The 24152-nt window shown below is 31.5% G+C and overlaps 1 protein-coding gene across 1 annotated transcript; it reads left to right on the top strand.

Annotated features, from left to right (window-relative positions):
• Positions 1 to 21829: 21829 nt before the first annotated feature.
• Positions 21830 to 23778, top strand: LOC133032450 (uncharacterized). The gene is made up of 2 exons (XM_061106391.1): positions 21830 to 22517; positions 22618 to 23778. Exons 1-2 carry the CDS (start codon positions 21896 to 21898, stop codon positions 22629 to 22631), a joined length of 636 nt encoding a protein of 211 aa, XP_060962374.1. The 5' UTR covers positions 21830 to 21895; the 3' UTR covers positions 22632 to 23778.
• Positions 23779 to 24152: the final 374 nt, after the last annotated feature.

Here is a 24152-nt window from a genome sequence, read left to right on the forward strand (position 1 = left end):
AAAAAAGTTGGTTACACTCGTTGAAGAATTTCATATTTAAAGTAGCTCGCAACTTCTTCCCTTTTCTCAAAATCTACAAAAGCGCCTGTAGTGTGCATCACACGATGTGTCGTCATTAAGCACATAACAACTCTATTTTGGAGTTTTTTTGTAACTTATTGCTTGTTCTAATTGGTCGTATGATCTTTTTATTTGTGTTCATAAACATCTAATAAAATATTTTGTGATAGCCATGGAGTTGGTGGATAATTTTCAAATATTCAAATGAGTATTTGAACTCTATTAAAAGTGGTCACTTTTTTTAGAGTGTTCTCATAGTGTTGTAGAGAGCATAGTTTGTTGTTGGGCAAAGTCCTTTGAGACTTGTATGTGCCTTGAGTTGTCCGGCAAAATCCTTTGAGAATTGAAGCCTTTACGCATATATTATACTTGAAAAAAATCAACCACAGCTTCACAAAAGTTTTACCCTAGAATATGTCAGTAAGTAGTATTTAAAAAAATAACTAACAAACTTTTCTCGCAAGGTGCAAATTATGAATCAAATCAAGTACACTATATTGAGAAAATTTATTTATAATAAGATTATGTATTTCACTATATATTTGAGTTAATCTTAAAGTTAGCATAAAGCATGAAGAAAATAATATGAGAGTAATAGTTCAATCTACATTGTGCTTAGAAGAGATTTTGTCTAGACATATGATGTGAGAAAGAAAAATGCTTAATAATCTTTAAATAAATTCAAAGTAATATCATTTCAAACTTTTGTAAATTATGGTCAAGTAAAAACTTGACAAATCTTTCAAATTGTAAAAGATTTAGTAAGGATAACATCTAGCTAGGGAGATTAGACTAAATAATAGATTAACTATTAATGATAAATTAGACAATAAATGTATGTATTAAGTTTAAAGGAGAAAAAAATGAGATGTTAGAAAATTAAAATTATATCGATATATAGATATATCAATAGATAGATACACAAATTTTGTTATCGATTGACTAGCTTGAGGCCTCATATTTAATTCATTTAATTGTAACAAAATAATTAAATACCATTTAAAAATAATTAATTATTTAAAATTAATTATAAGATGAGAATTAATTTGTGTAAAAAGAAGTTTAATTTTTCTAAAAAAATAAAATTTTATTGTAAATATTATAATTAAGTGGATTAATTGTTAAAATAATTTGAGTAGTGATTTAAATATAAATAACAAAAAATTATTTATACATATTAATTGCTAAAAGAGGTCTTGTTAAATATTTAATTAATCGTTTTAAGAAAATAATTAATTAATTCTAAAAAAAGAATGCTTACATATTAGTAACCTACTATTACATGTCAAAGAAAATTATAACCATGATGGTTACAATAAAAATATAATCATTGAATAGTCACTCAATACTTATTAAAAAGTGTATTCATTAAATATATATATATATATATATATATATATATACTAGGTTGATGTTACGTGCAATGCACATATAATTAATTTTTCTAATTAAGTTCAATAAGGTGATGTTAAGTGCAATACATGTATATTTAATTTTTTTAATTAGGTAATGTATTTTTTTTCTTAATTTTTGAAATAAAGTTTGAGATTTTGATCTTTAAGAATTTTTTTTAGCTATTGCTACATTGGTGTGTCATTTAAATGTGATTAAATATATATGTATTTTTTTTTTAAAAAAAATAATTTTTTTAATTAGGTAACGTATCTGATAATACATATATTTTAATTTACTTATTCTTAACAAAAACTCACATAACCAAATTTGAGTGTGTCTATTTATAGGTTGAATTAGTAAATTTGATATAAAAGTTTTTTATTTCCAAACTTTACGAAAAATATGGTGTGTGAATTCAATTTAAAATATAAAATAATTAATAATAAAGTTAAAAATATTTACAATATTTTAAATTTAAATTTCTTTATATAAAATATTTAAATAATTTTTCATTTTATTTTTTTTTTTTGAACTAATTTTTCATTTTATTTTAATTTAAAGTTAAACTAATAAATTTAAAAACAAGATTAAATATATCAATAATATTTTAGGTATTTTAAATTAAAATAAAAATTATTCATATAAAACATCTATATAATTTTTATTTTTAATTATATATAATAATATTATAAAATTAATAAAGAATATTCTGTTAAGTAATAGGATATTCTGTTCAAGTTAATGTAGAAACCAAAAAAATATCGTTAAACCAAAAATTTTGTTACATAAGCACACTTTATATAGAATATATATATATATATGGAGCACTTCTTAATTGGTATTACCCATGAATGGTTACAAAAAAAATTTGACTATAAATATTAATTTTAAAAATATCAAACCATCGAATTTGGATCTAATAACGAATAATTAAATCACAAATTTGCATTTCTATGCTAAATTTAACTACTTAATTAAAAAAAAATATAAGAAAATGTCTCTTTTTGTATTATATCAAAAATATGTTCATACAAAAATATTTAACTCAAACTCAACTTTTTCTTTTCTTATTTTTTTTGCTAAAAACTTTTTTTTTAATTATTTTTTACCAATGGAACAATCTCAGCCCATATGATATAAAAATGAGAGATTTTTTTTAATTAGTTAAAAAAATTAAGTATAAAAACTTAAATTTTTTTAATTTTACTCATTAATAGGTAATACCTATTAAGAGTGCACCCATATATATATATATATATATATATATATATATATATTCTTTTTATTATTATTGATACGGAATGTGAGGTTCACCAAATCTCTTTATTTGGTATTGGAAATTCTTGATTTGGTAATCATGGTTTGTAGGAATAAAATATTAAATAATTAATTGTAAATTCATATAAGTGTTATATAATTAATTAATTATTTAACTTTAATTTCTCTAATCTCTTTATGGTATAATTTTCAATTTTTTATTGACTGAGATATAAAATATCCCAAATCTAGAAACTAATTTAGTAAGTGTTAATTTGTTTTTAAAAAATTAGCAAAATAGTTAAATTTAATAATTAACTAATAAAAATTATAAAAATACATTTACTATATATTATTTTCTTTTAAAAAACATAATAATTAAATTAAGTCATATAATTTTAGGGAATTACCCCATATATTATTTTTTTTTAATTTTTTTTTTCAAATTTACTGTTTGAGTTTCTAAAGTGGTTGCAACGCTAGTTGCAATAGGGGTTTCTATACAATTTTTGGTAGCAATTTAGATTACAGAGCTAGTTGCAATAGGAGTTTTTATGTAGAATTCCGTAAAAATACATAAAAACAAATATACCAATGTAAAAATATATTGCATATAAATATATTGTAATAAAAACAAATAAATATATTACATCATTAAATATATACAACAGTATTTGATATATCGTATTACTAAAAATTAATATACCAATGTAATAAAATTATATACCGCACAAAGAAATTATAACAATATTAAATTCATGCTCAAAATATATACATCATACTAACAGAATTATATCTACCATTATTAAAATATGCATACATACAAAAATGTTTATATATAATCATTATATACAGTCAAATAGAAACTAAATACAATCTTAAATAAATGCTATACTGTACACAATAAAAACTATATATCATACAATAAAACATATATGCCTACAATAATAAAATCAAATAAAGTCATATAATATTATTAACAAAATTGTATATCCATATTAACAAAATTATATATGTTGACCTCGGAAATTTTCCAACCGACAGCGAGGTCGTATTAATCTGATGTTTGTCACGTGTTACACAATTAGAACTAGAAAGTAAAGAACGCAATGATTTTTATAGAGGTTTTGCCCCCTTAGTTATCAGGTAATGACCTACTCCTCTTTTAGTTGTATTGATACAGAGAGATAACACTATTCACATCACTATAGGTGGGATCTGATATAGCTCTCTTAAAGTTACAAAGTAGGAATTAAAAAAAGGAAAATTTTAAGGGTTGAGAGAAGTTATAGTAGGCGTGTGATAGAGAGAGAGATTGTTATCAGACTTTGAGCTTGACAACTTAAATGAGACTTAATTACTTAAGGTTTTCAGGGTTGAGTTAAGGCTCTTTATATAGGAGAGTTTAAATCCTAATTAACAAATAAAATAAGTAGATATTTACATGTTAAATTGGTAAAATACAAAAAGACTAAAATATCCCTTAAATATAAGTATTTTCCATCTACTTTATTAGGTTGTTAAGGCCTAATTCGCAGTTTAGCTTACAGTCCACGTGTAAGGCAGTGCACCAAAATCCTACCAGGTCTAATCCTGGCTGGCTAGGCACCTGTAGAAGCAGGCTAGTCGTCCTGATGCTATCCAGAAGCTGGCTTGCCAGCCCCCTTGAGGTGGTTGGTTTGTCACTCATCATCCCGTTTGAGTGCAGGACCCCTATTGGTCGGGATGCTGACTTGATCTCCTTGTTGGTGAGCTGTACTGCCACATGACACTAATATTTTCCACGTAAGCATGCCACATCAGGTGGGAAAAAATTGGGATAACATTTACCCCCTAAGTCCCTACGCGGATAAAGACTTACTAGCTAAGTTAGAACTGATGTAGACTTTACTAAATAGATGTTGCTACAATTTAGTCTTCCAAATACCTGTTCTTGACTGTCTGATCTCATTTGTTGCAGTAACTTGACTGCTTTGCACTTCTACATGTTTTTTTGGTTGAGTACTGTGTGGCAAGTGAAGGAGTAGTCCCACAGAAAGTATTTATGTCTTTTGGGGGGAAACTCTCGTCACTTTACACTTTTCATTCTCTCACTAGAAATAGAAACTTGAAGAAGCTCCTCCTTCTCTGTAGAAGCGAAACCCACAAAGCTTTATTCTCCTTGGATTTTTGTGTTGTTTGACAATCTAAGCTTCCCATCTTCTTTATCAACAGTTTCTTGTTGTGGGTAAGCTCAGTATTCTCGCTATTCACTTGATTTAGTTGATTTTGTCATGAATGCATGAGCCTTGTTCTTTTCTTTGAATGTCTTTAGATTCCCACGTTAGATTATAATCCTTTTGGTATTTTGATCTGCATGGAAGTCTTAGGATTTGTGATGTGTAGTTTCTAGATGAAAAAGATCTAATTCTGACCTTCTTTGTGATTCTTGGCTCTTTAAGTCAGGAAGAACATGAAGAATGTGTTTGAGTTCTTGAAAAAGCACATGCTTGGATCATGTATTCAAGACCTGGCTAGCCAAGAGTGGTCACCATGGGGTCTGATTGGCCAAGGGTAGTACCCTATGGATTGGCTGGCCTATGCTTGGTATTGAAGTTGGCTAGGCAGAGACACCTGAGGTCGACCAGGGGGTCGAGAGTTCTGACTCTAAATCTGAAGTGGAGGAGGCTACATCTGTTACGAGAAGTTCTTACAAAACTTGTTCTGTCCTCCCTAATAGCCCTCTTGGTGGATAAGATGCTAACGGGGAGCCGTTGAATAGGCTTGGTTAGCCTTCAGTGATGGGTCTAGACCATGTCTTGATCCAATCTTTAGAGCCTTAGATTTTGGATGCTAGATCACAGGGAGACAGGTGGGTCTCTCCCATATCTGTCCTCTCTATTGATACTTTTGATGAGATACTAGCCAGTAGTCTGGTGAGGGCATTCATTGTGAGATACCCACTAGAGATCAGAGGGTGCATCGACTTGCCCTTGGTTGGATGGCATGGTTAGAGCGTCATATACAGCAGGGGGCAGTGTTGCCGCTCCACCCTTACTTTAGAGACATCACTGCTTATTTCGGGATGTGTCCAACACAAATCACCCCAAAAAGTACTTACGAAAGTTGTCCTCAGTAGCTACGCTTGATATGTTCTTCTCCTTTGCTAGGATTTGGAGTATTTGGCGAACCCTCTTTCTAAGCCTCAGTGTCTAGGTAGGACGGATGAATGGTCCAACATGACAGAAGGAGATCTGTTTGGCTAATACATCCCTAGTGATAAAATAGTCCTTCAAGTACACTACAATGTTTGGACTTCAGATCATAGAAAAAATTGATCTCGTGACTTGAAGGCTCCAACCAGCCTTGTTGCGCATACAAGATGTACAACACAGATAATTACTTAAACACCTTCAGACCAATCTATGTAAGTGATTTGTTGTAATAATAAGCAACCCTCCTAATGTAAGGATGAAAGGAAAGTATGGCCCCCTGCTCGGCATGTGGTTGTGACTAAGCATAAAAGTCGAGAACATGATCATTGGCCAACTGTCTAGTACCTACACAGAAGATGGTTGCATTTTGAAAAAGGCCACTGACACGAATGTTTTCCATTCTCTTATCTGTGAGTGTAGACATGTAATACTCTAACCCCTAGGGACGCAACATGCGTGTTTTATAAACTATTTTATGAAAATAAAAGTTTAGATAAAAATGAGTAATTAAATTCTTGCAAACTAATCCGAAATATAAAATCATGGCATAATAAATTTTACTATTGGGAAATCCCCTTATTAAAATATTACATGACATGTCATTATAGTAATGTTACAAAATATATAATTAAGTTTAGAACAATTAAAAATATACAACACAACACCACTTGTCGGTTAAGATTATATGAACATTAGCTTGAGATGATCACTAACTCCTAATTGTCCAAATGTTTCTACTTAATACCTACACCACATAGCACACATGCGTCACAAAGACTCAGTGAGAAAAGTAGTAATACAACTTACAAGTCATCACTCAAGTATCAACAATAAAACTCAAAAGAAGATTAAAATGCTCACACATTGCCCATATAATTAAATAAAAATTAATGTAAATGGCTAGTCATAAATAAACATCAATAGAACCATATTTAGAAATATACAATTACATGTTAAATAGTACAATCCATACCCAATACTTCTTAAAGAAACCAATTTTCATTATTATCTAACAAGGCGACCTTGATGCCTTATCGGGCATCCAATATCTCTATTGTTGTCTAATAAGACAGCTTTGATACCTATCACCACTATCCAAATATCTCTGTTGTTGTCTAATAAGACAACCCTGATACCTAACATCGGTATCAAAACATCATCCTCATTGTGTAATAAGACAACCCTAATACCTATCATTGATATCCATACATCATCATTTTCCAATAAGACAATCCTAATACTTATTTCCTGTATCCAAATATTATCATCATTATCAAATAAGACAACCCTAATACCTGGCCACCAGTATCCTTGATATGAGAAAACTAACAACAGTTTCGGTTTATAATCACGATTTTTAATCATTGCCTAATAAGACAACCTTTTTTTAATCATTGCATAATAAGATAATTTTTTCATCATTTTCTATTAAAACAATATTTTTCATCATATAACGGTAATCACCGATCTTAGTTTGGATAACGATAGATTCACAAATGATATTAATCGTATCCAAACAAAAAATTCTATGTATTACTGAAGTACTTATGTTACTTTTAATTTCATTTTAATGCATGCCAGTCAACCCAGATGGAGAAAAGCTTGACGATCCTAGCCCTAACCACATGACCTATACCATTTTAGATCTTTTCATAACCAAAAGTTTCCCTATAAATAGATAGCATGAAAATACTCTAAATATCGAGAAACTTGAAAAGTGTGGGTCCCGAACAATACCCAAAACGGTAGACCGTTTTATGAATGTTCTTGCCCAAAAAAATTGTTGACCGGTTTTTCAAAAACATTCTGCTATTTTTCTGTAGAAAATGAACTCCAAGTTTTTATTGAATCCTACACCCAGCAAACCTAACAAAATTAGCTCAAATTTCATAGTTTTGGGTCAGTAGTATGAGCTGTTGGGTTTTGTGCCCTAAATAAAACTCATTTCAATATAATCAGATTTGCTTATTAATAAAGATCAGAAATAAAATTTTTATGTTGCATGGTTCACATGATTTATTTCATGATTATATGCATATAATGTATGAATTCTAGTTAAGTCAAGAACATATGAATTTGTTAATGATTATAGTGTTGTCAGCACAGTGGAATATAATCTTAATTATATGTTCGAAAGTTTATTCCCTGATTTATCAGTTCACTGGATTTAGACCGACATGATAATCAGTGATAAGTATTCTTACACCTTCGATAAGTGTTATGTCCTTTCCAGGGCATTGGCAAAGTTTACCAGTATCGGATGTATGGAGTATACATCGGAAGGGACCGATATTGAACTTTGATTAGATATATTAAAATTTACCGTAATATCTATTCAATTCAATATCACCTGTTGATCCTATATCAAATGATCTTAATCCTGATATGGTTAAGTTCGATCTCAAGAGTATTATACATGTTCTTTGATTTGTTAGTTAAGCCTACTTTTGACAGTCAGGGTGATACGTACATTTTGGGAACATGATAGTATAATTGAGTGGGAGAGCTAACATAAATGTGGAGTCTATAACTTCTATAGGAATTTAGAAGTGAAACGATGATATCCTTCGAGCTTGGCTAAACAGAGATAAATGGTTGAGATCTCATTTCACTTCGCTGAAATATCATTTATACGGAGCTAAGTGTTTTTAAGATAAATTACTTTGAAGGTTTAACGGTAATTTAGTCCCTATTCAATGTAGATCATCTATTAGAGGGTCATTGATCAAATTAGGATTATAACAATGGATAATTAATAGCGTATCTATATCGTGGAACATATAGAGCGTTCTATATGACTGAGAGTGCAATTCAAAGTTCTAAGTGTGGATTCAATAAGGAATTAATAAGTTAGGGAATTTACTTGGTAAATTCGGTTCGGCTTATTGCAAGCTCGGTTATATAGGCCCATGGTCCCCATACTAGTTGAGACCATGCTGCTTGTAAGACTCAGTTAATTGATTTTAATTAATCAATTATAATTCTAAAGTTAGACTATGTCTAATTTATGAATTTTCACTAAGCAAGGGCAAAATTGTGAAGAAAAGAGATTCTAGGTTTTATTTATTAATTCAGAGACTTTATATGTCTAATTAATAAATATATTAAATGACAATATTATTTAATAATTAATTTTTAGTTGTTAAATAATTAGAATTGGCATTTAAATGGTTGAATTTGAAAATTGGCATTTTTCGAGAAAATGAGATGCAGAAATGATAAAACAGCAAATTGCAAAAGTGAGGCCCATTATCCACTAATATGGCCGGCCACTTGTATAGGGTTTATCATTTAATATTTTCATTATTTTAATGCCATATAATTCAAACCTAACCCTATGCGGCTTACTATAAATAGATAGTGATGGCTTAGGAAATAATGACATGCATCTTATTCCTTTAAGAGAAAAACCTGAGCCTCCTATTCTTTCTATATAGCCGCCACTCTTCTTCTCTTTTCTTCTCTTCAATTTCGAACCTTGAGTGAATGAGTGAGTGCCCACACACATCAAGTGGTACTCAATCATAGTGTGGAAGATTGTGAAGAATCCAATCAACAGGAAGGAGAATCAGCATCAAAGGAAGGAGAGAAAGAGATCCAGGTTCAGATCTTGGTGATGCTCTGCTACAGAAAGGAATCAAGGGCTAGAGATCTGAACGGAAGGAGTCATTATATTCTGCTGTACCCAATGTAAGGTTTCCTAAACTTTATATGTGTTTACTTCATTGTTTTAGAATTCATATGAGGATGTTAATTAAATATACATGGTAGTAAATCTAGATCCTGGTAAAATATTTCCAACATGAGCATAGTACTGATTATGACTTATATTTAATTCCATAAAGTATTAATTGATGCTATCATTTTTTTACGATCATAGTACCGAGTCAGAAGTATGAGCATAGTATTGGTTAAGAGTGATATTATGGTAAAATGTACTTTTGGGTATAGATTGATGGAATCATAGTGATATGGTCTTAGTGCTTGTTAAGACTAATATAATGGTAAATCTTACCAAACGTAAGAGCGTTCTTGATTCATCTGTTAAGACTTGTATATAGGTTTATGGTAGCATAGCTCCAGTTCGATTATATGTTTTTATGTTTTAAGCTTTTCTTACGAGTCTGTCGACTCACAATTATTATTTTTATTTGCAGGTAAGAGCCAAAACTAAATCGTAGCGAGTCAAGAGCTTTATGAAGATTGTACATGTAAAGACCTAGAGTGTTTATGTCTTCGGGGCTATTTAGGCTCACATTTTGTTAGTCTTTGGGCTACTGTTTTTGTACAAAACATATTTTGAAAAGAGTTGTGAAATTTTCACAAGATCCTGTAATTTTGTGAATTATGTTTAATTATTAAAGTTTAAGTTTATTTAAAAAGTTTTAATTTAATCATATTTTTTAGTAAACCCTTTGATTAGTAAAAGAGTGCGAAGTGGTTAAGAAAATATTGTAGCACGTCTAAACTAGTAGGTCGTTAAAACTAAGTTGCCGCAGTTCTCCTTTCTTATGTTGTCAATATGGTGCGCTTCCTTCTCAGCCTTATGGGTTGCCTCCTCAGTCTTCCTACACTGCAGCTAAAGAATTGGTTAAATCTTTGTTCTAACCATCCACTGAGTTAAGCAAAGTTTGAAGGCCCTACCTCTCATCTACCAGCTCAGTGACTTAGTTAGCTTTTCCAACTCCTTCTCTAAGTCCTCCACTTTTTCCTGGTCGAGCAGTTACTTCTTCAACGAGATCACCTCTTTGGCCTCCTTGGCAGCTTTGTTTGCCTCGCCAGCATCATAAATGGCTATTTTTAGTTCCTTGGAGAGGTCATCCAGTTGAGAAGTAGCTGAATTAATTTGACTATAAAAGTGGGAGAACTTGATGTTAAGCTGAAAGAAGGACAATAAAGAGTCAAAACAAAATAGTCAATATATTTGCTGAACAAAATTATTAATCCCTTTACCTTATTAGTATCGTAGAAAAAACCGCTCTTAAACATGTCCAACCAAGCCGATTGAGCATTCCTCATCCCCTCATTAACATCATACATGACACGGTCTTGATACACTTTCACCATCTCCTTACCCTTTTTCACCTTGAGACATAGGGCGCCATAATTAGCCATAGAGGCCTGGGGAGTGGAAGTTATTGTAACGCCCTAATGCTAAGGCACGCTATAGTGCTTCTTCAATTACAGTGCAGTCTTTGCTAATCAAAGAATTTTCTCGAAAAACGTGTCAATTTAAAACTTTTATATTAATTATTAAACTTTGTAATGTAATAAAATATTTACATATATCGGGATCCCGTTTTTAAACTTTTAAAAGTTAACATTTCAAAATATACATTTATTACAGGTCGCACAGCGACTATCAAAATACAATCCCCAGATGTCCCGAGACCGAACACTCCAGGTCGCGTCGCTTTGACATGTACAATCTCACCCGAGCTCAGGTTCACTCCTGTTCAGCCTTCGCCTTTCCTTTACCTACGCATGAAAGCAGAACTGTGAGTCGACAGACTCAGTAAGAAATGCATATAACATATCATATAATTTTCGACCTGTAAATAGGCGCCCATACACCTATTTATAGAGCTTAACAGATGAGTATGAACGTTCTAACTAGGATACGACCATGTACCATGTACCACATGCACTCAGTATACCATCGTACTAGTGTAGGTAGGGTATGGACCGCACCTTGAGTACCGTCAAGTGTTGTACCACAGACACCTTGTACCTTCCCGTACAAGTGCTGGCAACACCATGATGTACTTCCAAACATCATACACCTTACCAATGCACTCTGTACCGCAACCGTACAAGTGTTGGTAGTTTATGAATCACAACAAAAAAGCATGTATATACATTAGCACATACATACACTCGAATATCCATATCACACATTATACACAGTTCTTAGCTGATTTTCGAATTCAAATGTGTTGGCCGACCTGAACGGAAATCTCGTGCTAGATGGATGCCCTAATCACATTTGAAACCGGGTAAGTTACATGATTTAAAACCTATTCCCGGGAAACCCAAAACCGAAACCCTAGGTTCTGCTATGCTCATAATGGATTATTCTAACTCTGGAAATGGGGAAACACCCATCCGAGGCACTGCAAACCGGCTCGCCTGTTTGCACCAGTATTCCCAAAATACTTCATCCTTTGCTCAATTTTCCACCAAATGTTACCAGAGTACCTACCCAACGTATTCAAAACATAATCCAACCAGTAATTCACAAAAAAACACACCAAATCAATTTATGCCATTAAAGCTCAAAGCTTTGAACTCAATGTTCAAAGTTACATAAAACTTAACCCAATCAACAAAACCAGTAGCTAGGAACTTAAATCAATCCAAACTAACCCTAGAATTCGACATCCAAACAACTCTAACCCTAACAGCCCCTGATTTACAATTTCATAAACTCAACCAAAGAAAAAGCTTTAACACATGAAACCAATAATCTAGGGTTTTACCTCACTTGAATCCTTAGCTGAAAACTCCAAAATTCAGCAGCAAATCGCCTTGGCCTTGCTGGTTTCAAAGAGAGAAGAAGGAAGGAGAGAGAGTTCTTTTTTTTTTTGGGGGATTTCTTTCTTAAATTTCCTTTTTACAAAATGGGATAAATCAAAAGTAGGGAAAATCAATTTCCCTTGGCTGAACATAAGTGGCCACGTGCCACACTCCTAGGCAGCCACCCAACCCAAAGAAAATTACTAAAATGCCCTTGAGGTTATAACCTAAGCATTTCTAAAGCTAGGGGTAAAATGGTCAATTTCTATAACCCCACTCAATCCCGATAATTTTTTTTTAAAAATATTTCCCCCTAAGAAATAAGGTTCTAAACTTACCCATGTTATCAATCTAGCCATCCATCGCATTTTCTGTTGTCGCCGAGCAAAAATTACAAAAATAACATATTTCACATATAAGTTAAATAATACCCCTAGAGTTTAATAAAATCTCCGAAATTGAGAAATTATAACTCTAATATTTATTTCTAAATATTGGGGTCCACAATTAAATAAATTCATAAATAATAATAAAATAATATAAATTAGTGCTAATTGCCTTTACTAATCCAAATTACTAAAGCGGTCATTACAATTTTCCCCCCGTTAATAGGATTTCGTCCTCGAAATCTAACTCGAATAGCTCTGGATGTTGAGTCCTCATATCCGTCTCCAATTCCCAGGTGGCTTCTTCCACCTTACTGTTCCTCCAAAGCACTTTAACCAATACAATAATCTTGTTTCGAAGAACTTTTTCCTTTCTATCCAAAATCTATACAGGTTGTTCTTCATAGGTTAAGTCTTGTTGTAGTTCAAGAGCTTCATAACTCAAGACATGAGTCGGGTCTGACACGTATTTCCTTAACATAGAAATGTGAAATACGTCATGAACAGCCGATAACGCTGGTGGTAAGGCTAGCCAATATGCTACCTGCCCGACCTTCTCGAGTATCTGAAATTGCCCAATGAACCTAGGGCTTAACTTTCCTTTCTTCCCGAAGCGCCTAATACCCTTCATTGGTGAAACCCGCAGGAAAACATGTTCCCAAAATTGTAACATCTCTGCGCTTTGGATCAGCATAACTTTTCTGCCTGCTTTGAGTAGCAAGCATCCGAGCCTTGATCTTATCAACTGTCTCATTGGTCCTCTGTACTAACTCTGAACCCAAGTACTTCCTTTCTCCCGTCTCGTCCCAATGAATAGGAGAACGACATTTTCTACCATATAACATCTCATAGGGAGCCATCCCTATTGTACTCTGGTAGCTATTGTTGTAGGAGAATGCAATTAAAGGCAAGTACTTACTCCATGAACCTTCAAAGTCCATGACACAGGCTCGTAGTAAGTCTTCCAATATCTAAATTGTTCTTTGTGACTGACCATCAGTCTGAGGGTGAAAGGCTGTACTAAATTTTAACTTGGTACCCATAGCATTTTGAAAACTCACCCAAAACTTTAATATAAACTTTGGATCCCTACCTGACACAATAGTCTTAGGGACTCCATGGAGACGAACTATCTCCTTCACACACAATGCAGCGTACTGATCCACGGAATATGTAACTTTCACTGGTAGAAAGTGAGCTGATTTGTGAATCTGTCCACTATGACCCACACTGAATCATACATTCCCGTAGTTCTAGGCAATCCAGTTAAAAAATCCATTGTAATGTCCTCCCACTTCCATTCAGGAAGGACTAAAGGTTGCAGTAACCCTGCCTGCCTCTGATGTTCAGCCTTGATTTGCTGACAGGTTAAACCTTTGGACACGTAGTTCACCACATCTCTTTTCATTCCGTACCACCAGAAGTAAGGTTTAGAATCCTGGTACATTTTGGTGGTTCCCGGATGCAATGAAAAAGGTGTGGTGTGAGCTTCATCAAGTATCTCTTTCTTAAGCTCATCAACACTAGGAACACAAACTTGAGCTTTGTATAACAACATTCCACTATTTGAAACTGAAAAGCCTCTAGGCCGATCAACCATTACTTCATCTCAAACCTTAACTAGCTCAGGATCTTCTAGTTGTGCCTTTCTGATTCTCTCCAACAGATCAGATTCAAGTGTCCAATTATGTAATTTCCCAACTACGAACTCAATCCCTGCACTAATCATTTCAGAGGCTAGTTGAGGTGCTATCATAACCTTAGTACAAACCTGCGCGGGATCTTTTCTGCTTAAAGCATCGGCCACAACATTGGATTTCCCGGGGTGATACAGAATTTCACAATCGTAGTCCTTAACCAACTCCAACCACCTTCTCTGCCTCATATTAAAATTTTTTTTCTGGATGAAAAAGTATTTGAGATTCTTGTGATCAGTATAAATCTCGCATTTCTCATCATGAAGATAATGTCGCCATATCTTTAGAGCAAAAACCACAGCAGCGAGCTCTAAATCATGAGTTGAATAACGCTGCTCATAATCTTTCAATTGACGAGAGGCATACTATGACTCTGTCAGCTTGCATCATAACACATCCCAGACCCTGTCTGGATGCATCACAGTACACCACAAATTTCTCTTGATCTGATGGCAAAGCTAGCACCGGAGCTGTTATCAAACGTTGCTTCAACTCCTGAAAACTTGTTTCACACTTATCTGACCACACAAATCTCTGATTTTTCTTGGTCAATTCGGTTAGGGGCATAGAAAGTTTAGAAAATCCTTCGACGAAACGCCAATAATACCCTTCTAATCCGAGAAAACTTCGAACTTTCGTCACAGACTTGGGCCTCGGCCAGTTCTTCACTGATTCTACCTTGTTGGGATCAACCATAATTCCATTCTTTCCAACAATATGTCCCAGAAAGGACACCTCAGACAACCAGAATTTGCACTTTTTGAACTTTGCATACAACTTGTGATCCCTAAGTCACTGTAATACCATTCGAAGATGATGCTCGTGCTCCTCTTCTGACTGAGAGTATACAAGAATGTCATTGATAAACACTATAACGCAGTTATCGAGGAAATCCTTGAATACCCTATTCATAAGATCCATAAAGGCCGCAGGAGCATTAGTCAATCTGAATGACATTACCAGAAACTCATAGTGCCCCTATCTGCTTCTAAAAGCAGTCTTCGGTATGTCCTCCTCTCGAATTCTAAGTTAATGATAACCAGACCGTAAATCAATCTTTGAAAACACTGTCTTTCCCTGAAGCTGATCGAACAGATCGTCGATTTTGGGCAACGGGTACTTATTCTTAATCGTCAGCTTGTTTAGTTCCCGATAATCGATACACATTCTGAGGGAACCATCCTTCTTTTTCACAAACAGAACCGGAGCTCCCCAGGGCGATACACTGGGTCGGATAAACTCAATGTCAAGCATCCCCTGAAGTTGTAACTTAAGCTCCTTGAGTTTTGCTGGAGCCATCCTATACGGAGCTTTAGAAACAGGTTCGACTCCAGGTGCCAGATCAATTACAAAATCCATCTCTCGTTGTGGTGGCAATCCCGGCAACTCCTCGGGAAACACATCAATAATATCTTTCACCACCCTGACTGCCTCAGGCCCAAATGTATCAGGTATGCTGGAGTCAAATACCACCGCTAGAAATCCTACATAGCCATTGCATAGTAAATGCCTAGCCCTTAATACAGAAATAACCGGGATCTGAGACCCCTGAATGTTGGGTTTTATGCCCTAAATAAAACTCTTTACAATCTAATTAGTTATCAATATAAGAAATTTGAAGTGATTGATGTTTGCATGAATTTTACATGCTAATGGTTTAACATGTTTAATATGTTTATTACATTCATACACACAAAATCAGTTAAATCCAGATCATATGTTTATTCACAATTACAGTATCGTCAACACAGTGGAATGTGATTGTGATCATATGAATCAAAAGTTTTGGTCCCTGTTTCATCAGTGTTATTGGATTTACACTAATGTGATAATCAGCGATGATGTGTACTTACACTTGGAGTAAGTGTTATGTTCTTTCCAGGACATTAGTAAAGTATACTAGTTTTGAATGTATGGAGTATACATTGGACTGGACCGATATTGCAACTAAGTTAAGATATTACAAACTTACCGTTATACATATCTTTCCAAGTCAATATCAGTAGTTGATCTTAAGATTAAAAGAATCTAAATCCTGATATGCTTGGGCTCAACTCAGGAGTGTTATTCATGTTCTTAGATTTATTAGTTAAGCCTACTTTTGGGTCAGGGTGATACGTATATTTCGAGAACATGATAGTATGATTGAGTGGGAGTGCTGAACATAAATATGGAATCTATAGCTTCTACTGTGTATAGAAGTCAAGTGATGATTCCCTTCGAGCTTAGCAAATAGAAGTAAATGGATGAGCTCTTGTTTAACTGACTAATTATTAGATCACTAAACACCATTTACAGGTAGCTAAGTGTTTTAAGGGGCAAAATACATTGAGGGGTGAGAACGGTAAAGAAATCCCATCTCGATGTAAATCATCTATATAGAGGATCTTTAAATCACAATAAGATTATAACAATGGTTAAATGAGATAGTATATTGGTATCGTGAAACATACAATATGCTCTATATAAGTCTGAGAGTGCAATTCTAAGTTCTAAAAGTGGATTCAACAAAGAATTAATAAGTAGGAATTTACTTGGTAAATTTGGTTCACTTATTGGAAGCTCAGCATATAGATCCATGGTCCCCATTCTAGTTGAGAACATTCTGCTTGTAAGACTCATTAATTGATTCGTGATTGATCAATTATAATTCTAAAGTTAGACTATGTCTAATTTTATGAATTTTCACTAAGCAGGGGTGAAATTGTAAGGAAAAGAGTTTTCTAGGTTTATTTATTTATTAATGGACTTTTTATGTCTAATTAATAATTAAATTAAATGACAATATTATTTAATAATCTATTTTAGTTATTAAATAATTAGTTTTGGCATTTAAAAGGTTAGAATTGGAAAATTGGCATTTTTGAGAAAATAGAGATAAAATTTGATAAAATTACAAAATTAAGTGAGGCCCATTACAACACCTAGGCCGGCCACTTAATTAGCTTTTTCAAATTAATATTTTCATTATTTTAATGCCAAATAATTCTAAACCTAGACCTAGTAGTTGCCTATAAATAGAAAGTGATGGCTCAGTCAAATCACATGCTTTCATTAGCTTTCTGACAGAAATTTCTCTCTTCAGAAAAGCTGAGCCTTCCTCACTCTCTACCTTGGCCGAAATCTCTCTCTCTTTTTTCCCTTCATCTTTTTCGTGACCCTAGTGAAAGAGTAAGTGCCCACACACAGCAAGCAGTAACTCAATCATAGATTGGAAGACTGTGAAGGATCAAACTTGAAGAAGAAGGACATTCGGGCTCAGATCTTGATTATACTCTGCTACAGAAAGGATTCAAGGGTTAGAGATCTGAGTGGAAGGAGACATTAATTCCGCTGCATCAATGTAAGGTTTTCTTAACTTTATATGTGTTTATTTTATCGTTTTAGAAAGTTCTTATTTAGGATGTTTAAACAACATACTTGTGAGTAGATCTAAGATCCTGGTAAAATAATTCCCAACAACTGGTATCAGAGCCATGGTAATTGATTTACTTACATGTAATTTGGACTTTAAAACGATTGTTTGTATGTTCTTTGGATGGTATCATGTTGTATTGAGTATTATTTGATGATTGATTGATGTTTGTGAAATTTTCATGAAAAATAATTGTGATTTCGTTTCTGGAATTATTTTTATTGGATAGTATGGAAAAAAATTAAGCAAGTTATCCTTTTACAGAACTCAATTTGGATTTTATTTGAATTAGTTATGATTTTTTGAAGATTTGACAAAATCGGGGCTGTGCTGATATTTTCCTGCGATCGCAGAACTGTTCGTACAGTTTCGAATTTTTTCTTTTTTCTTCAATTTTTCTTACTTTTTCATGGAATTAACTTCCAATTTTTTGTATGGTTTTGTATATATACTATTACTATTCCTAATTCAATTCTAATTATCATTTTGAATTAATTTAATTTTTTTTTAATTTAATTCAAGATATTAGTGTAATTTGAATTTGAATAGAATTAGTATTTATCTTTTTGCTTAAAAAACTATCTTATTTTTAAATTTGATTATATATATTTTAAATTTAAGGTCAGATTTTATAAGATATTTATAATATCTTTGAAGATATTTGTAATATCTTTTAAGATATTTTAAAAATATCTTATCTTTTAAGATATTTTAATAATATCTTATCTTTTAAGATTTTTTTTTAAAAAAATCAAATATTTTTAGATATTTTGACCTTATTTAAATTTAAATAAGATATTTATAATCATGTAATTTTAAATAGATATAAGATATTTTACTAACTTTTAAATTTTGTTATTTTATTTATTCAAATTAAATTTAAAATCTGAAAAGATATTTCTTTTATCTTTTCTAATTTTTTATTTAATTTTTATTTTTTAAAATAACATTTAATATTTAAAAGTAGTTAGTAAATTTTTGAAATGATATTTAGGTTGGTTGAAACCTAATTTTTCAAAATAGTAGGTTTAATTTTAAATATTTAATTTTTAAATAATTTCGAAATTTAAATTTATTTTTTTTATTTTATTTTCGAAATTAATTAATTTTTTTTTTAAATTTTATTTTTCGAAATTAATTAAATTTTTTTTATTATTTAATTATTTATTTTTTCGAAATTATTTATTTAAAATTAAATAAATCCTACTTCCAACTATCCAGCTAACCTTGTTGCAGGAGTATGTGTTTTTAGCTTGTGTGTAAGTTTTTAAAAACCTATTATTACTTGATTGCAAATAGCCATGGTTACTTTTTGCCAGATCTAATGATCTGATGGCTCCCTTGGTCAAGTTAATAATTTGTAACAGGTAAATTTTACAATCTTCTTTCATCTGTGTATGACCTAGCAACATGATAGGATCCATCCAAAGTGTGCCTGTGTGAGCCTATATGTTTATTTTATTATATATAGATGCATATAGGTTGTTGCTAAATAAAATGTCACACCATGATAGATTTTATTTAGGTCCATTTAGTTATTGGACCTATTCAATTAATAACAGTTATTCATTTTAAGGTTAAATTCCTCTCTTTTGGGCCTTGTGTGAGAGTTGGGAGCCATAGAAGTGGGTACGACATACTGAACCCAGCACCCCCTCACATGAACTACCCCAATTGTGAAGGCCCATTTGCCTGATTTGAATAACTGTACTAGGTTAATTATATTAGTTTGACCTAATAAAATTGAATTAGCAACATAATTAACTTTTAAAATATATGAAATTTATTTTCATTTTAATATTTTAAAGTTAATTTTAAGAAAAACACTTTTAGTTTAGATATTATTTCTAGACAAACTATTTGTATTTTTCTTGTATTTAATTAAACATAGAATTTTAACTAACTAAGATTCTTTCTGGAGCTTATTTAATTAAATATTCCTATTTAAGTTATAAATTAGTTGTAACAACTGATTTTTCTTATCTAACTTAAATTTGAATATTTGATTTAAATTTTAAATCAAGTTGAGGAATCCTAGGCATTAGTTATTAAAGATTCTTAAGATATTTTTTAAGTTAATATTTTTTCAAATATCAACTTAAAATGGAATATTTTAGATATTTTTTTGGTTAATATCTTTTCAAATATTGACTTTAAAAAGATATCTTCAAATTAAGTGGTTACAACTTAATTTTGATATTTAATTAAATCTAAATTTGAAATTATTTAAGTTTTAGATTTTTTCTATATAACTTAAATTAGATATTTTTTCAAATTTTTGAAAAGATACTTAGTCAAATAAGATATTTTCTAGATAGTAATTTCTAGACTACTTATTATTTCTAATATTTAAATAGAAAAATCATACTTTGTGAAATTAATTATTTAAATAATTAATTTTGGTACAATTTTATTAAGTATATTTTTCCTAGTATTAAATAGAAATTAATAATTAAGCCTTCTCTACACTTAATTATTTATTTCTTGAATTTAATACATTTAATTAACTTGAAAAATCTAAATATATAAGTTGATTTTCATCATGATACTTAAATATTTATTGATTTTTCATGACACTTAATTAAATAGAAAATTATTTTTAGGTTGAAATTTAATTTTTCAACTTAAATTTAAATAATTTTCAATATATATATTTTTCTTTATTTTATTAATCAATTTCGAAATTTTCATTTTAATTATGCAATATTTTCGAATTTTTTTTGAAAAATAGATTGAGTTGTAAATTAATTATTTATTTTAATTAATTCTTGGACCAACTACAATCAATGATTTTTTCATTTAATTGATTAATTTAAATAAATGAATTTAAAATATATATATTATTAGAAATTGAATTAACTAGTCAAAAGAAAATCTAGATAGGTGATATTTTTGCTTGAAGTATTACTTTTCTATTTTTATTATTTTCGAAAATTGTATTTTTATATACTTTAAATTTTCGAACCCAATAAATATATTCTCAAAGGAAATTTTTAAGTTGCTAATTATTTATTTAATTCAACTTAAATTAATTTCCTTAATATTTATATTTAAGATTATTACTAAGATGGAAATAATTAATTTTATTTCAATCACCATCTAAGTATAATTTTATAAATATTATATTAAATTCTTATTTTTTGAATTTTAATTCTTAATTTAGAATTTAATGAGATTTATTTATTAGAATAATAAATAAAATACATTTTAAACAATGAGCTTTATTATTATTAAGATATTCGATCTCCATTGTGGGTTTTACACCGCGTTTGTTTTAGTGAGTAATCCTCCCTAATGGAGGAACGTTCATTAGCAATTTCGCACCGTTTAATCTCGCATGATAAGTGGTTTGTAAGTGTTTTATATGGTATAGATCACCCTAATGGTGGCGACCATATTTGACTTGCAAATTGCGAAACAATGGTAGAAGCTCATGAGATAGAATAGCCTTGACTCTCGCCTAAACGGGACAACGCTGGATTCTGATCTTGATCGAATAAAAGGTTGCTAGAATGTTTAACATTTTAGATGAGCTGACAACTCTATTCAATGGATGGTAGCTTTGACTCTCGCCTAAACGGGACAACGATATCGCCTTGTTGAAAACCTTGGAAATTATTTAGGATTGAATTTTTTAAGTATTTTCTCATATCATTCCTACTTGCTATGTGCTTATAATTTCTGAATTGATTTTGTGTGCTAAACCATTATTTAATTTCTATTTGTTGATTTCTATTATTTTGTAGTATCCTGTTTACCAAAATGAATCCCATGTTATCACTGTTGACTGAAAATAAGCTGAATGGATCTAACTTTAATAAATGGAATGAGAACATTAATATTGCTCTCATAGGAGAAAGTGCCTTGTTTGTTTTAACTGAGCCGTCACCTGAAGTGCACAGGGACAATGCATCCAAAGCTGTGAAAGAAAAGTATGAGCGTTGGCAGAAGGCAAATGACAAAGCTCTATACTTTATGCTTTCTAGCATGGTTGACACCCTCAAAACTCGGTTTTCTAAAACTGAGAAGGCTGCTGAAGTTATGACGAAGTTAAATGAGCTATTCGGTAAGGCATCACTTCAGTCACGCTTTGACGCGACTAAGAAGTACATCAATGCACGGATGGAACCTCATCAAAACGTGCGTGATCATGTTCTCCTCATGTCCAGTTATTTCCAAGAAGCCCAGGATCATGGTGCTGAAATGGACAGTGCTACTCAAGTAAGTCTTATCTTGAATAGCCTGACTCCAGCATTTCTACCATATACATCAAATTATGTCATGAATAAAAAGGAAATTGACTTTCATGAATTAGTCAATGACCTTCAAACTTATGAAAATTTGATTGGAGGACCCAAGAAGAAAGGGAGTAAACCTCATCCTGGTAATGGTAATGGGACGATAAAACCTGAAGCAAATGTTGCCTCTGCTTCAAAGCCCAAATCGAAGAAGAAGTGGAAGAACACCAAGAAGCGAACAAAAGTCATGAAAAAGGCTGCTCCTTCTGGTGATGCTACACTTAAAGGAAAGTGTTTCCACTGCAATGAAAAAGGTCATTGGAAACCCCAGTGTCCTAAACTTCTTGCAAAGAAACAAGGTATTTCCTTTTATAAACTTTAAGAGTTTTAGTGAATTATTATCCAATTGGATTTATGATTCTGGACTAACTTTGTTTATTTGTTTTCTTCTTCTTATAGGCCAAGCTACTTGAACTCAATTGAGTTGGATCAGCAAGCTGGACCAAGGGTGAAATCGTCCAGATGAAGATGAAGCTCTTCAATTTATTTTTGAATTAATTGTTTTAGTTTAAAGACAATTTGGATTTCAAATTTTAGTTAGGGATATTTATCCCTGTTTCTCTCATATTGTTGCAATATTTTTTTTTTAATATTAATAAAGTTTTATTTTCGAAATTCCGTATTGCAATTTATGAGATTGAGCTTCATTTAATTTATCTTCATCAATTATTACCACATTATATTTGTATGTTTGTATGTGTAAGTGATTTTATTATTGATGCAAATTCTATAATATTTACAACTCTTCATAGAGTTATATTATATAAACATTAGAAATTATTTCTATGTTTATCAATAATTGTTAATTCTCATACAATTATTAAGAATTTGTTTAATAAAAGGATCTTATGATCTGATAGGGGTGGAGAAAAGTTAAGAAAACTATGCAGTTCAACGATCTTTTATATCTAATGAACTCTGGATAGTATTCAACTCCACATAAACTCTATCACACTAAGAGAATCATGATCTATACAACCTTTAGGGGTGGATCATAGTCTCTATATACTTAGGGGTGGAGGTTATCCATAGTACCCTATATGTATATTCTTAGGGGTGGAGTCCATTCCACAATTCCCTATGAAACACATATCTTGTTTAAACATAGAAGTTATATAATGAGTCAGCTACTGTCAATATAAATTCTTGATCTTGATTGTATGTTCCATTTCGATTTTACTGTAATAAGTAAAAGTTTGATACCTTTGAAAGTTCTTTGTTAAAGTTTCACACTACCTTAATTGAGTGGGAGAATTTTAAAGTTCTATACCCATCTTCATTAGGTTGATAATTGTGATAGGTACTTAAGAACACTACTGAAAAGCAAATCTAACCATTCACATGGATAGGTATAGCTTATCAGAATTATGAGAATAAGATAAAGAACTCTAGTTCAGTCCACTCGAATGACTTGAACCAAGAATTCTTAATCCTCATAAAATTTTATGGTATCTTAATTTTGATTACTTTATCTCTGGCATGTATTTTTCACTTCAAATACTAGTCTGCTATGTTGATGACTTAGTCTTAACTTAAAGTTTTAAGAATAATACAAAAGTCACAACTAGGTAACTCTCTAAACAATCAGAGGTTAAAAGTATTATTTAACCAGACATCTGCTATTGAGTGGGAGCTATCTGAGATGTAATCAAATAGGGAACATTAGAAGATATTCAAGAAGGATTTATGAAAGTGATCTATATGTCAGATATTGAGGAACTGTGTATCAGTTGTCTTTGTATCTCACCATCTAATTTCGAAATTCTATAAGATGGTGCTTACTTTGGGGGTGGAGGAATTATTGTATAATAATTCAAGCTCTACCAGAGAAGAACTATAACTTGGTCTATTCGAAAATACCAGAAAGTTATATCACTGAAGAAAAGTCTACACTGTATTATCTCAATTACATATTTTAAAATATGAGAGATATG

This window comes from Cannabis sativa, chromosome X (genome assembly GCF_029168945.1).
Source record: "Cannabis sativa cultivar Pink pepper isolate KNU-18-1 chromosome X, ASM2916894v1, whole genome shotgun sequence".
In the NCBI taxonomy this organism is placed as follows: Eukaryota; Viridiplantae; Streptophyta; class Magnoliopsida; order Rosales; family Cannabaceae; genus Cannabis; species Cannabis sativa.